This window comes from Bufo gargarizans, chromosome 7 (genome assembly GCF_014858855.1).
Source record: "Bufo gargarizans isolate SCDJY-AF-19 chromosome 7, ASM1485885v1, whole genome shotgun sequence".
Lineage (NCBI taxonomy): Eukaryota > Metazoa > Chordata > Amphibia > Anura > Bufonidae > Bufo > Bufo gargarizans.
In genome coordinates, this window is record NC_058086.1 from 106,024,192 (window position 1) to 106,042,990 (window position 18,799).

The following is an 18,799-nucleotide window of genomic DNA, read 5'->3' on the forward strand; positions in this document are numbered from 1 at the left end:
TGATATATTCTCCTACTGGTATACTACATATTGTATGGCAGCTGTTGGCAGCTAAGGTAGACTTGTCGTACAATTTAGTAACCACTTTATTGCTGTTACTGTCACGAATTAAGATTAGATCCAAAAATGTCTCTAGAATTCCCTAGCAGAAGTAAAACTATAAAGAAAAAAGATTATTATTCAAATGCTGTAAAACGTCTGGTACTGACATTATGAGACCACGCCATATGAGGAGTAAATCATCGCTATAACATCCATAGCAGCCTATATCAAGCAAAACAAATCAGAATAAATGTTTTTCCTCAAACTAGGACTTTTTTTCCACTAAGGTTAAAAATTGTGACTGTTCCTGTTATATGTCTGCAAGCTGAGATCTGGAAAGTAGCAATGAATGTAAACAGAATGAATATTGGAAAATGTTATATCTGTACAAATAACATTTATTGGATGAAACTGGAATATCCCTTTTAGAGTTGTTGCGATACCAAATTTTTGATTCTATTTCAATACCATAAAAAAGTATTGCAATACTCGATACCACACAAAAAAAACACCAAAAAAGCCACGTGCATTCCGCATTTTAAAAAATGGCGGATCGCGCAGTTTATTTTTTCTCTCTGTTCCAGCGTTCACTGCATAGATTTTTCTTTTCTATTTTAATAGTTTGGACTTTTCGGATGTGGTGATGTGATACGTTTATTTATTTTTTATATATTTTATATGTAAAATTGGGAAAGGGGGTGATTTATACTTGGGGGGTGTGTTTTTTTTACAGTTTATTTAATAACCATTTCCCCCCTTAGGGGCTAGGACCTGGGATCTTTTGATCCCTCGCCCTATTCACCCTAATAGAGCTCTATCAGGGTGAATAGGAGTTAACACTCTCTCCCTGCTGCCTTGTGCATAGTACACACAGCAGCAGGGAGCTGACCATGGCAGCCAGGGCTTCAGTAGCATCCCGGCTGCCATGGTAACCGATCTGCGCCCTAGGATTACACTGATGGCGCTCCGATCAGAAGCTGCCACTGCCACCAATGAAGAAGAGCGGAGGGGACCCTGTGGCCACTACCACCAGTGAGAAGGGGAGGGGACCCTGTGACTGCCACAAATGGTTTTAATACTGGGGGGATTGAGGGGGCCGGGCACACTGCGCCACCAATGATAATTAACCTTTAATACAGGAAGCGGATACCGGCAGCAGATCAGCGGCAGTTAACCCCTCCGGTGCCCATTTAAAGTCCTCCTATGATTGGTGGCGCAATACGCCCACCCCTCTCTTCTCATTGGTGGCAGCGGCACAGGGGGGACTTTGACACTGCTTCCTTCTCCCCTGTGCTGCTGAGGGAACATGAACGCGCTCACAGCAGCACGCTCATGTTCTGTGAAAAAATTGAAATCCTGGTATCGTATCGATACTGGTACAAAAGTATCGATTGGGTATCGAAATTTTGATACCCGCAACAACCCTAATCCCTTTTAAGTAGTTTATAAACTTTGAAACTTTATAAAACCTTGGTAACTGTTACTGTTTGTATTGTGCAACTTTACTAACGGCAATTCTCTGATTTGCTTTTAGAATTACAGAAAATGCCACGTGACGTATTTGCCTCAGATCCTGCCTCTTTGGGTAAAAGTGAAGATATCATATTCCGATGCAGAAAATGCAGGTTAGGGTTTTAAATTTGCGTTATATAATACTATGGGAGCAGTAACCAGGTACAGCTGCTGCACAGTGTATGTAGCTGTGTAGTTCCAGCGGCTCGTCTCCTGCAAAGAGCTAATCAGCATGGGTGCCAGGAATATGATCTGATATTGATGATCTACCCCTTAAAGGGGGTTGTACAGGTTTTTTATATTGATGGTCTATTCTCGGGTATAGATCCAACAACCCACACTACCGCCAATCAGCTCTTCGTGAGTAGCTCCTGCAGTGCTGCTCCTATTGACTTCAGTGTGAACAGCACAGCAGTAACCAACTTAATCTGTTATACAATGGACAGAGCTGTGTAGTTCAAGCGTTTATTTCTGGCACTGGAGCTACTCCTGAGCAGAGGTGTTGTACCCCACCGATCTGATATTGATTGCCTATCCTGAGGATCTGCCATCAATATAAAAATCACAGAGAACTTTAAGTACTGTGGAAAACCCATTGGTATGATCCAGCAGTCGCTTTGCAGGACACTGATCGTATGACCGAATGCACCCCTCTCTTGATCAAACTGCTTAGATGCTGCAGTTGCGATCAAGAAATGTTTAAACGTTTACTACCAAAATTTGAGACTTTTTCTACTGCAGGTAAGGGATTGGGGAGTGAGCAAAGTAGGAATGAGGAAACTCTGGAGCTGCTGTTCATTGTTAAAGGGGCAGAGGCCTATTCACTTACTAATAAAAAGTGCCACTATGTGTTAGGATACAAATAGTCAACACTTTGACAAAAAATGTTAAAGCGAATCTGTCAACACTTTTAACCGTGCTGCCAGCAGTAGGTCGAGGTTGGGGTGAGCAGGACAAACCATAATTTTTAGTAGTTTTTTTTAATGAGGAGTAGTGAGAATTTGAGCAGACTCCTTGTCATTGGTAGATGGGCACAACACGATTTAGATTAAAAATCGTGTGCAAAGAGCTTCAGATTACAGTAATGCAATGCCAAATAATCCATATGCCCAGTGTTTGCATGTCTTTGCACTTGGAACCGGGTGCTGCTACATACTGTTTGCTTGCATATTGTTTGTAGGCGCTGGTCTAATTTTATTTTATTAAAGGGGTTCTGCAGGCCAACTGGCCTGGGTGGGGCTAAGCTCCATTTAAGTGAATAGAGCTTAGCCCCGCCCAGCCCATTGATACTAGTCGTGACATCACTGGGTAAACAGTGTGAAGACTGCAGCGCTCCTGGAGCGCCGCTGCCTTCTCAAATAGCTGATCAGCTGGGGTCCCGGGGATGTCGGACCCCGCCGATCCGATGCTGATGATCTATCCAGAGGATAGATCATCAGTTTAAACAAACTGCAGAACCCCTTTAATATTGGTCTATTTTTTCATTCTTTTTTTTTTTTTTTTTAAAGATATAAAATTTACAATATACCAATTCATTATCAAAATTCAAAGTACAGTACAACTTAATCTCATCCTGTATTATTTTATGCCCACCCACCCCTCCCTCCAACCCCCCTTTTTCTTCCGCAGAGCAGCAGTCACACCTAGTATTTTTGTTTTTATTTCCAGCTACCCCATATCCGCTGCCAGACTGCTTTCTTTCCCACTGTATGGGCAAGGTTATATTCATACAACTTTACCCTATTCATATATTCTATCCATTCCTGGAGATTGGGGTATTTACTGGAGCCCCAATATTTAACTATTATTATTTTAGCCAAAGCGATGCCCCAAAACCAAAGTAATTGGCTCAGTTTTGTTCTTATTTATCTCTGGGGAAAATCCCCAGGATCACATAGTCAATACACACTTCATATTTTATAGGGGAACTATTCTGCAATTTCCGAAATATTTTAATCCAATACTCTTTTATCCCCGGGCATTCCCACAGCAAGTGCCTATATTCTCCTCTGTCTTTATTACATTTATGACAATTCTGTTCTCTGTCTTTATAGATAGTGTGCAATAATACTGGTGTATAGTAGAGGCGGTGTATAATTTTCAAAAGGATCCACCTATGGGCAGGGGAAACCGTGGACTTTTTAATATTTTTATAAACGATATTCCATGGGATGGGCTCCACATTCTGCAGATCCCTTTCCCATTTGGCCTCGGCTCTGAATGTGATCGATTTCGTGTATTCGTGTTTTAACCTTACATAAATGTGAGATATAGCAGAAGTGTTTAAAGTCATCTCCTGACAAAAATCTAAAAAATTGTTCTGTGCGATATTTAAATAATTCTTATTTTCCGTGTGGTGAATAGCGTGTCGTAATTGTTCGTACCGAAATTTATCAATAAATCCTGATGTAGTGTCAGGGAGAATTTTGTTTAAAGGCTTAATCTGCCCTATCAAAAACTAGTGTAATTAAATGTATCCCCTGTTTTTCCCAATATTTAACATCACCCATTTGCATGATTTGAGGTAAATGTGCATTCCCCCACAAGGGGGTATACTGAACCGCTTGGGATACTCCAACCACACATCTAACTTGTTGCCAGATGTGCTCAAGCATTCTACTAAAAGGGTTTATTATTATTTTCTTCTCAATGGGACCCTGTTCGAGAAGGGGAAAGAGATCCTCCCAAGGTCCGCAATGTACCCCAAAAATAAGCCGTATACATTTATTCCTTCGGTTCCTAACACACCATCTCAACTGTGCAGCCAGATAATATCCTTTTAAAAAAGGGACAGAGATACCACCCTCTTCTTTATACAGGTACTGTATTTTAATTCTTACTCGTTTGCGCCCCATATTAATTCATTAAAAAGGGACTCCAGTTTATTAAAAAACGTATCTTCTACCGCTATTAGACTTGCATTTAATACTTATAATAACATTGGTAACAATGTCATTTTTATGAGAGCAATACGGTTAATTTGTGACAGGGGTAGTCTTAGCCATGTTCGGATTTTTTCGGTAACCTTAGCTATTGTTGGAAGTATATTCAGTTTCTTATAGTCCTCCAGTTTGGTACCAATATGGATACCCAGATACATTAAAGATTCTGATGGGGTCAGCATCCTGACCCGGGAATTAAAACCCGGTGGAACAGGGAGTTTTAATGGGAGAAACTTCGATTTTTTTTCTCCTATCCGGATAGACATCCAAATTCATCTATACTTTCCATAACCCTGGGCAAATTCCTATACCCTCCCCCCAGAAAGAGTAAAGTATCGTCCGTATAGAGACTTATTTTTGTCAGCTTCTCCCTCACATCCGAAACCCTGTATTTCCTCATCTGCTCTAATTTTACATGCCATTGGTTCCAAAAACAATGAGAAAAGTAAAAGAGAGGGGACATCCCTGTCGTGTTCCCCGGGTCAATGGAAAGGGGGATGAATAACTCCCCATTAACCCGGACCCTGGATACTGGGTTCCGATACAGAATATGAACCCATCTGCAGAAATATTCGCCTATCTTCACCCGTGACATCACTCTCCAAAGGAAGGGCCACGCCACCCTGTCAAACGCCTTAGCAGCGTCAAGAGACAGGATGGAGCAGTCTTCCCCCCCTCCCCATCTGAATATTCAGGAAGGCCCTCCTTACATTGTCCTGTACACTCCTTTTAGGGATAAAACCAGTTTGATCTGCATGGACAACCTTGTGAATAACAGTTTTGCAAGAATTTTATAATCTGTGTTTAAAAGAGAGATACATATTCTGTAACTCACTCAGTTGGATCGGTCTATTCAGCCATTCTATATCTTGTTGGTAACATTCTGGAATCTTTATGTTATCTAAATATTGATCTATTTTTCCTCCCTGATCCATAGGCCTGGCCTGGTATAGCGCGGAAAAATATAGCGTGAATTCCCCTAGAATATCGTCCGTGTCTCTTAAGATGTCTCCTACCTCTGTCCGAATACCATTAATATTGTTGCTTCCCCTTTGATTTTTTACTATTGTGGATAGTAATCTACTTGGTTTACCGGATTCGCTAAAGGTCCTCAACCCCGAGAAAAACATTTTATTCTGTGCTTTTTTGTATAGATATTGTTTATACTCATCTTGTGCTTTTTTTAATTGAAGTTGTTTTTCTGGAGTATTTGTCTGCACAATCTCATTCATTATCTGATTGAGCGTGCCTTCTTTTTCTTTTTGTGTTTGTGCAAATTTCGTTTTCTGTTTCCTAATTTGGTATGCATATATACCTCGAAGGTATGCCTTAAGCGAATCCCAAACCATGTGTATATGTGTTGAGTTAATATTATCGCTCCAAAAGAGCTTTATTTCCTCATTAATCTTGTCCACATCCTTTATTAATGTTATCCAATGGGGATTAAGCTTTAAAATTCTATTCTCCTTAGGTTTGTTATAACTATCCACTGTTACAGTAACCGGGGAGTGGTCGGAGATACCATGGCTTTCATAGTTCATTTTTTTAACCCTATTAATGAGCCCGGGGCTGGCGAGGGCCAAATCAACTCGTGACATGGACCTATATGCATTACTAAAGCATGAGTATACTTGCTTATTACCATAGAGGGATCGCCATATATCAACCAATCCCATTTCTTTACTCATTCTAAATAATAACGTATTTGAGCTGGTGTTTTGTTCATAATTAGTTATGGTAGATATCCTATCTTTTTTAATGTCCATGACCGAGTTGAAGTCACCCACCACCAGCACGGGCATTCCTCTCGCACCGAAATATAGTCCATCAATTTACATAATACAGTTGCTGTAAAGGGAGGTGGAATATATATAAAATAAATTATGCTCCTTTGACCCTGCCACTGACAGTGAAGAAAAATATACCGGCCATTTTGATCAATTAGTTGTTCTATTGGGGCATAATCTACCTGTCTATGTATATAGACACTGATTCCACGAGAATATGTGGAGTAGCAGGAATGATATTCATAAGAGGCCCATCTCCTTCCGCCAAGCACCGCCACTTTTTCATCCGATAGGTGTGTTTCTAACAAAGCAACTATAGCTGGTAAGTGTCTAGAGACTAAGTCAAACACTGCACACCTCTTAACTCTTAATTTTATCCGCGTAACCGCGAATGTTCCATGTCAATATTCTGGACATTTTTTATTTATTTTTTCCTGGATTTAGGACGGCACTGGACGGAAGGGTAAAGGCACACCCTCCATATCTCGACAGCCACCTGCGGAAAGAAACCCCCCCCCCCCCCCCCCCGTTCTGACCTGGGAGTCGCTGAATGCTACTCATAGATCTCCAACAGTGAGCTATCCTCCCCTCCCCCCTGCCGTCGACCCCCCCCCAGCTCCTCCCTGTATTACTGCAAATAACTTATTTAATGCCCTTGGAGTCCATCCAATCAGCTGCATCACTTGGGTTGGAAAAAAATTTAACTGTTTCTCCGTAAATAACCCGTAGTTTTGCAGGGTACATCATGGAGTATTTTAGTTGGGCTTGTATCAGTCTCTTCTTTACTTCCTTATATTCTCCTTTTGTCCTGCGTAACTTTGGAGAAGTCCGGGTATATCTCTATATTGGTATTGTTATATTTCGCCGTCTGTATCTCTCGTCTTGGTGCTGACCCTGGTGGTGGTTTTCTTATTGGGATGCGATGTGCTCTCTCCACTATATGTGATGGGACTGCTTCTGCAAATGTAACATTATATAAAAACCATTTTTGAATGAAACCTGTTGAATCGTCTCTTTCTACCCCCTCCGGAAAACCAACTAATTTGAGATTACTTCTCCGGGACCTGTCCTCCAAATCCGCCATTTTTTCCTTCAGGACCTTATTATTACTCTCTACTGTTTCAAGCCTTTTTTGTATCTGATTTGTATCTTTTTGCAGTTCTGTTGTCAGTATTTCATACTCTTTTATACGTTGCCGCATTTTATTTAAATCGTCTGATTACTGAGATATCGGTCTGCACTGCTGCCACCGTGGTTGTCAAGGTGCTTAATGATTGGTTAGTTGTATTAACCGCCTCCAGTATGCCTGCTAATTTACACATCTGATTGTCCACTTCTGATACCCTATTTTCTCCTGCCCTGTATATCGGGTTTTTAGTATGGTCACAGTCCTCCGTCTGCATTGACTGTTTCTGATTGCTTCTCGTCTTGCCCAATGAGGGTGGGGATTTAAGATATTTATCTAGCTGCGTCATGGTGTTCCGAGCTGTACCACCTTTCGGTGAAGTACTTCCAACCGACTTTCTGTTTTGCAGCTTAGGTCCCATTTTTTTTTTTTTTTGTTTCCCCCCTTCCTCTACCCTCTCCCCCCTTCTAAGATGCTACTTTCAGACTTTGTATTGTACAAAAAGATGTTGCACCACTCAGTACGCAAAGGCCCTATGTTTCCATACACGAAAATGTCTTATATATCTTGTAATGTAATACAAAAACCAGGCAAAGGGTCTTACGTTCCTTGATCTCCCGGTGTTCCCGGCTCCTAGATAATTTTTCAGGATACGTTAGTCCATGTATCTTCAACGCCGCCCTGCGTCGTTTGGCGACCTGTCGCCTGCTCGGCCAAAGGGTAAACCGGTGCAACCACTTAAAGTGTAGAGAGTCAAGGACTTGAAGAGGCGTCTTGTAGCAAAGCAGAGCAACGTTAATATGGTACAGAAAAGAGACTTCACAGTGAGATGGCCCCCAAAGCTTCAGGACGGGTATGGCAGCAGATTGCACAGCGCAGAGGAGGAGGAGAAAAGAAAGCACCACCGCTCTCAGTGTTCAAACCAAGCAGGGCTTCCAGAGAGGGCTCAGAAGGTGGGATCTTTAAACAGGTTGAGCCTCTAGGCTCTCAATTCGGCCAGCGCCGACTTCAGACCACCACTATTCACTAGAGCGTTCGTCCTGCAGGCAGGCTCGGAGATGCGGCGTCTCAGCTACCCAGGTGCGGCGTCTCGGTCAGTATTACCCCATTTAGCAGCGTCTCGAGGACGGCTTGTAGCGCTGCATGTCAGGGGGCCGGAGCTGAAGCCGGCGTTGGGGGCGGGGAGACCGTGGCACGTACCTCATGTCATGCTGCTCCGCTCTCCTCTTCCGTCTATTTTTTTATTCTTAATATTATACCTTTTATTCAGCCAGATCCTTCTCTTATGAGTGCACAGGAGGTGTAGCTTGACTATGAGGTGCATTCTGAATCGAGGTGCTTCACAGCCTTTTCCTTCTGCTCTGAGTGACAGCAGGAACAGTCAGCCAGGAGACTACTACAGCTGTCACGAAGAGCCCAAAAGGGGGGCTGTGAAGCTGCTCAATTCAGAGAGCCATAGAGATGAGCTCTGCCCCCTGGGCTCTTGCAAGAAAATAATCTGACTGAATAAAAGTTCATATTCCTGCTACTCATAAGAAAATCATTGGTAAAGGTATGTTTGTATTGTTCTGTCCAGCCACTACATAGTGTTGTCAACAGTTTATCATGGTCGTAGCTGCTGAAAGAGTCCCTTTAACACCTTAAGGACTTAGGACAAGAATTCTGGTACTTGGTGCCCCAGGACGAGCATTCTTGTTCTGTGGTCCTTCCACTGCCCCACACGTGGTGCCGCTATCAGTGGCTGTGGCCTGGCTATTAATGACAGCCGGACTTCTGCTGCATCCGCCAGTTTCAGTGACAACATTGATGCCGGTAGATTAACCCCTCATATGCCGCTGTCAGAGCTGACCGTGGCATATGGGAGGTTCCCGCTCCCTCTACTGATCTATCGCAGTGACGGGGACCTGATGGTTGCCATAGTAGCCCAAAGCCTTTCAAAGGCATTGGGGCCTGGCAGCTACAGAGACTTATGATGTACTGCATTGAAACAGGGATCAGACCCTGAATTGTTGAAGTCCGATAGTGGGACAAAAATAAAAAAGTTAAATTAAGTGTTTTTAACAATAAAAAAAAGTAAGTTTCCAGTAAAAAAAAAAAGCCTGTTTTCTGTAAAAAGAGATATATAAAATAAAATAAAAAATTAAAAAGACAAGTATCGCTGTGTCCGTAACAACCTGCTCTATAAAAAAATATCTTAGTCCACCCCATCAGGTGAGCACCATAAAAATAAAAAATGACAAAAAAGCCTTTTTTTTATTATCACCTTACATCACAAAAAGTGTAATACCAAGCGATTAGTCATATGTGCCCCAAAATAATACCAATAATACAAATCAATCACCTCATGCTGCAAAAAATGAGCAACCACATAAGATAATCGGCCTAAAAAAGATATGGCTTTCAGAAAATGGAAATGGAGAAAATGCTTTTATTGTGTTAAACCAAAATAAATATAAAAAAGTTGACAGATTAGGTATTGTCGCATCCGTGATCACCTGCTCTATAATATCACATGATCTACATCCTAAGGTGAATGCTGTAAAGAAAATTTAAAAAACTCTGCCGAAACAGCCATCTTTTGGTCACCTTGCACGAAAATTTTTGTACCCAAAAATGGTACCAATAAAAATCTAAATTCTTTGCACAAAAAAAGAGCCCCATACACAGGATGATTAGCATAAAAAAAAATGGTTCAGGAAATGGAGACACAAAACAGGATAAAAAAAAAAAAATATGCTTTATTATGTAAAACTAAAACTGAAAAAAAATTATATATATTCCATGTCTTTGTACCATAACAACCTACTTTATAAAAATAACACATGATCTAACCTGCCAGATGAACATTGTAAAAAAAAAAAAAACTGTGCCAGAGCAGCCATTTTTTGTTACTTGCCTCACAAAGTAATATAGAGCAATCAAAAAGCTTATGTACCCCAAAATAGTACCAATGAAACTGTCACCTTATCTGATAATTTCCAAAATGGGGTCACTTTTTGGGAGTTTCTACTCTAGGGATGCATATATGGCAACTTAAAGTTATCGTATCTGCTGGATGATAGCTAACTAATGCTAGTAGTAACACTCATTAGCGATCATCTGGCAGTCTTATTATGCCGCCGATTACCCGATGATTGAGCAAACGCTCATTCGTTGGGCAGTCGTGATCTTTCAGCATGCTGAAAGATCACAATTTACCGGTGGCAGATTGATTTACTAATAATGATCTGCTTCCAGAAGATAACTAGACAGTATGGGGACGAGTGATGGCATAACGGTCACCCCATGTAATAGCAGCAGTCTTCTCTGCTAGCAAGCAGGTGACTACTGGGAAGGAACGTTTCCCTCCTGACAGTCACCTGCAGAATTGGCTGGTTTAATACAGCCTTTAAAGAGGACCTGTCTTCTCTCCTGACATGCCTGTTTTAATGGCTTCTTGCATTCCCCATGTAATAACTATTCTGGAACATTTATTCTTATGACTCTGTGTTGTGCCATTCCTTTAATATTTCTACTAGAAGTAATGAATTAATTGCTAGCAGTCTGCAGTAGGGATACAGAGGGATGGTAACCAGTTTGGGGTGTCTACCTGCGCAGTCTGACTCTATCCAGTCATTGTTGCCATTGTCAGACTGTGCAGGGACACACCCACAACTGGTTACCACCCCTCTGTACCCTTACTGCAGACTGCTGGCAATTTATTCATATCTTCTAATAGATATAATAAAGGAATGCCAGAGGCATAAGAATAGAAGCTCCAGAATTGTTATTACGTAGGTAATGCGAGTAGCTATTAAAACAGGAATGTCAGGAGAGGTGACAGGTCCTCTTTAACCGCCTCCAGACCACCTAACGCAGATCTGCGGTCCGGAGGCGGCAGCTGTGCGCTCAACGACGCATATACGCGTCATCTCGCGATAGCCGAGATTTCCTGTGAACGCGCGCACACAGGCGCGCGCGTTCACAGGATCGGAAGGTAAGCGAGTGGATCTCCAGCCTGCCAGCGGCGATCGTTCGCTGGCAGGCTGGAGATGAGATTTTTTTTTTTAACCCCTAACAGGTATATTAGACGCTGTTTTGATAACAGCGTCTAATATACCTGCTACCTGGTCCTCTGGTGGTCCCTTTTGTTTGGATCGACCACCAGAGGACACAGGTAGCTCAGTAAAGTAGCACCAAACGCCACTACACTACACTACACCCCCCCCCCCTGTCACTTATTAACCCCTTATGAACCCCTGATCACTTCATATAGACTCCCTGATCACCCCCCCCCCCGTCATTGATCACCCCCCTGACATTGATTACCCCCCTGTAAGGCTCCATTCAGACGTCCGTATGATTTTTACGGATCCATGGACACATGGATCCGATCCGCAAAACACATACGGACGTCTGAATGGAGCCTTACAGGGGGGTGATCAATGACAAGGGGGTGATCACCCATATAGACTTCCTGATCAACCCCCTGTCATTGATCACCCCCCTGTAAGGCTCCATTCAGACGTCCGTATGAATTTTATGGATACATGGATCGGATCTGCAAAACGCATACGGACGTCTGAATGGAGCCTTACAGGGGGGTGATCAATGACAGGGGGGTGATCACCCATATAGACTCCCTGATCACCCCCCTGTAAGGCTCCATTCAGACTTCCGTATGCGTTTTGCGGATCCGATCCATGTATCCGTAAAAATCATACGGACGTCTGAATGGAGCCTTACAGGGGGGTGATCAATGACAGGGGGGTGATCAACGACAGGGGGGTGATCATCCCATATAGACTCCCTGATCACCTCCCTGTCATTGATCACCCTCTGTAAGGCTCCATTCAGAAATTTTTTTTTAGCAGAAATTTTTTTTTTTGTTTTTGTTTTTTCTTACAAAGTCTCATATTCCACTAACTTGTGTCAAAAAATAAAATCTCACATGAACTCGCCATACCCCTCACGGAATCCAAATGCATAAAATTTATATTCCAGACTTCTTCTCACGCTTTAGGGCCCCTAAAATGCCAGGGCAGTATAAATACCCCACATGTGACCCCATTTCGGAAAGAAGACACCCCAAGGTATTCCGTGAGGGGCATATTGAGTCCATGAATGATTTAAATTTTTGTCCCAAGTTAGCGGAAAGGGAGACTTTGTGAGAAAATACAAAAAGAAAAATCTATTTTCGCTAACTTGTGCCAAAAAAAAAAAAAATTCTATGAACTCGCCATGCCCCTCATTGAATACCTTGGGGTGTCTTCTTTCCAAAATGGGGTCACATGTGGGGTATTTATACTGCCCTGGCATTTTAGGGGCCCGAAAGCGTGAGAAGAAGTCTGGGATCCAAATGTCTAAAAATGCCCTCCTAAAAGGAATTTGGGCCGCTTTGCGCATCTAGGCTGCAAAAAAATGTCACACATGTGGTATCGCTGTACTCAGGAGAAGTTGGGGAATGTGTTTTTGGGTGTCATTTTACATATACCCATGCTGGGTGAGATAATATCTTGGTCAAATGCCAACTTTGTATAAAAAAAATGGGAAAAGTTGTCTTTTGCCAAGATATTTCTCTCACCCAGCATGGGTATATGTAGAATGACACCCCAAAACACATTCCCCAACTTCTCCTGAGTACGACGATACCAGATGTGTGACACTTTTTTGCCGCCTAGGTGGGCAAAGGGGCACACATTCCAAAGAGCACCTTTCGGATTTCACCGGTTATTTTTTACAGATTTTGATTTCAAACTTCTTCTCACGCATCTGGGCCCCTAAAATGACAGGGCAGTATAACTACCCCACAAGTGACCCCATTTTGGAAAGAAGACACCCCAAGGTATTTTGTGATGGGCATAGTGAGTTCATGGAAGTTTTTATTTTTTGTCACAAGTTAGTGGAATACGAGACTTTGTAAGAAAAAAAAAAATCATCATTTTCCGCTAACTTGTGATAAAAAGTTCTATGAACTCACTATGCCCATCAGTGAATACCTTAATGTGTCTACTTTCCGAAATAGGGTCATTTGTGGGGTGTTTGTACTGTCGGCGCATTGTAGAACCTCAAAAAGCGGAAATTCACGGGGCATTGTAGAACCTTCAAAAAGCGGAAATTCTCATTTTTGTACCATAGTTTGTAAACGCTATAACTTTTACCCAAACCATTTTAAGACATGTAGAACAATAAATTTAGCGAAAAATGTATATATGGATGTCGTTTTTTTTTTGCAAAATTTTACAACTGAAAGTGAAAAATTAAATTTTTTTGCAAAAAAATCGTTAAATTTCGATTAATAACAAAAAAAGTAAAAATGGCAGCAGCAATGAAATACCACCAAATGAAAGCTCTATTAGTGAGAAGAAAAGGAGGTAAAATTCATTTGGGTGGTAAGTTGCATGACCGAGCAATAAACGGTGAAAGTAGTGTAGTGCAGAAGTGTAAAAAGTGCCTGGTCATTAAGGGGGTTTCAGCTAGCGGGGTTGAAGTGGTTGAGCCTGTATTAAATCACCCGATTTTCAGGGCGATCATCGCTAAGGCTACTTTCACATTAGCGTTTTTTTCATGGATCTGTAAAAATGCTTGAATGTTACAATAATACAACCGCATGCATCCGTCATGAATGGATCCAGTTGTATTATGTCGTAGTTTTATTCCGGCTGCCTCTCGGTATGTTTGCCGTGCTGCCGCCGGAACTCCGGCTCGCCCCCATTATAGTCAATAAGACCGTAGTGGTAATCCGGGGGCACGCGTGCACTAGCGGCGGCACGGATCTAACAGGCTGTTCACCCGCTGGAACAGCCTGCCGGAGTTCCTTGCTGCTATTGTGAAAATACCCGTACATTGTGTATCAGGACAGTTCCGTCTTGCTCTGCACCACATTGCGGACAAAAAACACTGCTTGCAGCTCCACCGAACACTCTAAAAGGATTGGAGACCTCAATGTAAATTATCCAGACGTTGGTCTAAAAAGGGTCGGGAATAGACTTGATGAGGGTTATGGCGCAGCAGAGGTCATAGAAAGCAATTTATTTAAGAGAATAGAGGACTTTCCAAAAATAGCGAACAAAGGCTATTCAAAGCTTAGGGGGGTTAAGTGACTTATTAATGGAGCTGAGTGTAGCGAGGGCAATCTGGTGGGAATGACATTCCTTGACATTCCTTGACACTGCGAGAGGTGTGACTCCCATAGTTCAGAAGCTCCCATACAACCTGAAAGAGAAGTGGGTCATGTATGGTTCTCAATATAAACAGACTTACAATGTACAATTTCCTCCATTTAATGTGTTTGTAGATTTTGTTGTAAAAATCTGAAATGATCCTAGCTTTGATTTCATGATGTCATGTGCCACCACCTCAGTCGGTAAACCTCGGAGGGAAACGGTGGAGGTCCAGAAAATTAATGTTTCTTTCACAGGTTCAGTCTATAAAGAGTTTAGCTCCTATCAAGGAGGAGACAAACCCAAGGACCCGAGCAGACAGTGAGTGTCCCTTTACACAGGAAGCCTCATTCCCTACTTAAGTGCAGAACCTTCAGGGAAAAGTCAATGGAAGACTGCAATTTCGCACTTCGCCAGGGACTGTGAGGTTAGTACAAAGTCTGCCGAATGTGACAGCACAGATCATAACACAGCTCTACACCCTGGGCCGTCATTGTGGGTTTCACCCAAAACCCATAGCAGGGAGCTGAAGGACACAAACACTGACACTTTGGCAATTACTTCTAAATGTACAGGTTTGCAGGGACCTCAGAGGAGGCAGCTCCTGCTCTAAAATCTCCCTAGTGAGAGTTTACCCAGCAGGCGACCGAGGCAAAGCCATCAAAGTTTATGCAATTCTAGATCAAACAACGAGTTAGCAAAGTCTGCCTTCTTTGATAGCTTCGACATCAGAGGACCTGATGCCCCCTACTCTCTAAAAACTTGTGCTGGTACTGTGGAAAAAGCCGGAAGGAGGACAAGCGGCTACATAGTTGAGTACAGCGATGGTCAAGTGCGTCTGCTTTTACCAACTATACTGGAATGTAACCAGATTCCTGACAACAGGTCTGAGATAGCCACAGCCGGAAGTAGCAGTGCATCAGCCTCACCTGAAAGGTATAAGACACCTGATCCCGAACCTTGATCCTGAATCTCAGATAGTCTTACTCCTCAGGAGAGATATATCCTACAGGTCCACAAGGTTAGACAGCAGGTCAATGGACCTCACAACGCTCCATACGCCCAGAGGTTTGACTTAGGATGGGTCATTGTAGGAGAAGTCTGTTTGGGAGGTGTACACAAACAAACAACAGTCAACAGCATGCTTACCAGTACACTTGAGAAAAGACTCCCATCTCTTCTCCAACCATGCAAAAATCACTTTATCAAGGAACTGCCGCAAACCACTTCATCACCAGGTATCTTTGCAGGTCCCACCTACGATGACTTCTGATGGTATGGCAATCAAGACCACCTGGGATCCACAGTCTTCCGCAAGACTAAAGAGGACAATCGTATGGCGATGTCATTTGAGGATAGACTGTTCCTAGATATAAAGGAGCAGGACGAAACAGAAAGCTGGGTTGCACCTCTACCCTTTAAACCTCAAAGACAACGCTTACACAACAATAGAGAACAAGTTTTCAAACTATTTGTGTCTCTCAGGCACAGCCTACGATGTAAACCTGAGATGAGAGATCACTTCTTTACCTTCATGGAAAAGATATTCCGGAACTGTCATGCAGAGCTAGCACCCATACTTCGAGACTCGAAAGAGCGCTGGTACCCATCCATGTTTGGGGTTTATCACCCAAAGAAGCCAGGTCAGATCAGAGTAGTGTTTGACTCAAGTGCCAAGTATGAAGGCATATCATTGAACAACGTTTTGCTGTCAGGCCCGGATCTAAACAACAAGCTCATAGGAGTGCTCCTCCGTTTTCGCAGAGACTCTGTTGCTTTCATGGCTGATATCCAACAGATGTTCCATTGCTTCCTAGTTAAAAAGGAACATAGGCATTTATTTAGATTCCTATGGTTCAAGGACAACGATCCCTCTAAAGATGTTAGAGTATCGTATGAAAGTTCACATCTTCGGCATTAGTCCTTCTCCTGCAGTTGTCATCTATGGATTAAGACGTGCAGCTCAGAAAGCAGAAGTGAAGTACGGAGAGGATGTCAGACTCATTGTAGAGAATGACTTCTATGTGGATGAATGTCTGAAATCAATGCACTCAGATGAGACTGCAATCAGTTGTCTTAAAAGAACCAGAAATTGACGAAAGCCTTTCCTTCTCAGAACAATTCAGATGACTTAAAAGATTTAGACCTAGGCTGTGACTCACCTCCGATGCAATGGAGCCTTGGCCTACCCTGGGACATAAAAGCTGATACTTTTACTTTCCAGGTTAGCAGAGAAGAAAAGCCCTTTACTTGCAGAGGAGTACTGTCAGCCATAAGCAGTTTATGTAAGAGACACACACTAAGCAGTTTATATGACCCATTGGGATTTGCAGCTCATATACTCATCGAAGTTAAAGCCATGTTAAGAGACTTCACCAGAAAAGTGTCAAACTGGTACACTCCCCTTCTCAAGGAGTAAAGTTAAACTTGGATGGCCTGTAAAAATTCCCTTACAGCCTTATCTGATCTTCACATAGCTCGTCCATATGTTTCTGTACCAACTACCAAGGTTGAGACACAAAAACTTTGTGTTTTCTGCGATCCTTCAGTCAAAGCAATTGTGACTGTAGCTTACTTGAAGACGTTGGATACCAGCAGACAATGCCATGTAGGGTTCGTCATGAGCAGAGCGAAACTAACACCACTCCATGAACACACAATACCACGCCTGGAACTATGTGCCGCGGTGTTAGCAGTGGGATTGGCCAAACTAATCACTACAGAAATGGACATGGAGATTAAAGACTCAGAGTTTTATACTGATAGCAAGATAGTACTAGGATATATCTGTAATGAAGTTAGGCGCTTCTATGTCTAAATCACCAACAGAGTGCTAAGGATCAGAAGGTCTACCTCTACTGATCAATGGAAATATGTACCTACGCATTTCAACCCTGTAGACCAAATAACTAGATTTGTTGTTGCTAATCGTCACAAGGACACAAATTGGTTTATAGGCCCTACCTTTTTGTATAGACCTGATGACCCAACAGTTTTCACACCCACCACACTGCTTACACCAAAGACTGAACAAATTTGTGCTCCACCTGGAATATTGAATCCCAAAGATCTTTACAGGAATCTATGGAGACAAGTACAGAGTCTCTCAAACTCGTTCTGGGACAAGTGGAAAAAGCAATACATTCCTAATCTGCAACCGAGGAGAAAGTGGCAAACCAGCAAGCCTAACCTCCAGGCCGGCGATGTAGTACTAATGAAAGACTGACAGACCAAATTGTTCTTCAGACCAGTAGGGGAACTCATTCTACTGTTTGCACCCAACGAATACAATAGTGATGTCGGCTGACATCAAGCGGGGAGTGTTCTGTCAGATGCAAATCCAATTATTTTTTTGTGTTTATCAGTTTAGACATTGCAAATTACCTGTGTTGTATTTAACCACCTCAGCTCCCCTAGGTTAAACCCCCTTAATGACCAGACCACTTTTTACAAGTCTGCACTGCACTACTTTCACGGTTTATTGCTCGGTCAACTTACCACCCAAATGAATTTTACCTCCTTTTCTTCTCACTAATAGAGCTTTCATTTTGTGGTATTTCATTGCTAATTTCATTTTTTCATATTAATCGAAATTGACCAAAATTTTTGCAAAAAAATGACATTTTTCACTTTCGGTTGTAAATTTTTTCTAATAAAACTACATTTCTGTATACATTTTTCTCTAAATTTATTCTAAATGCCTTTGATAAAAAAAAATGCAATAAGTGTATATTTATTGGTTTGGGTAAAAGTTATAGCATTTACAAACTATGGTACAAAAATGTAGATTTCTGCATTTTGAAGCAGCTCTGACTTTCCGAGCACCTGTCATGTTTCCTGAGGTTCTACAATGCCCAGACAGTAGAAACACCCCACAAATGACCCCATTTCGGAAAGTAGACACCCTAAGGTATTTGCTGATGGGCATAGTGAGTTCATGGAAGTTTTTATTTTTTGTCACAAGTTAGCGGAAAATGATTTTTTTTCTTTTCTTACAAAGTCTCATATTCCACTAACTTGTGACAAAAAATAAAATTTTACATGAATTCTGAGGAACGAGCGAGTTCGTGCTCCGAAACATGTTTGGGTGAACAAGCATACTAAAACTGAAGATTGTACTGCTGGAGCGCTCCAAGAGGAATCAAAGAAATTTAAAGAACTCGCAGTAAATCGACCTATTCTTTGCAAAGTGGAACTCCGGCAGCTGGATTAAAGAAGTTAAGAGGCGATCCAAACACTGGAGGGGCG

General features: G+C 42.2%; 1 protein-coding gene across 1 annotated transcript in view; it reads left to right on the forward strand.

Annotated features, from left to right (window-relative positions):
- Positions 1 to 18,799, forward strand: part of DUSP12 (dual specificity phosphatase 12) — a 131,444-nt gene that overhangs the window by 85,505 nt on the left and 27,140 nt on the right. Inside the window, exon 6 of the mRNA XM_044300648.1 lies at positions 1,577 to 1,667. Coding sequence (XP_044156583.1) covers positions 1,577 to 1,667 — 91 coding nt within the window. The remainder of the gene's footprint in view (positions 1 to 1,576; positions 1,668 to 18,799) is intronic.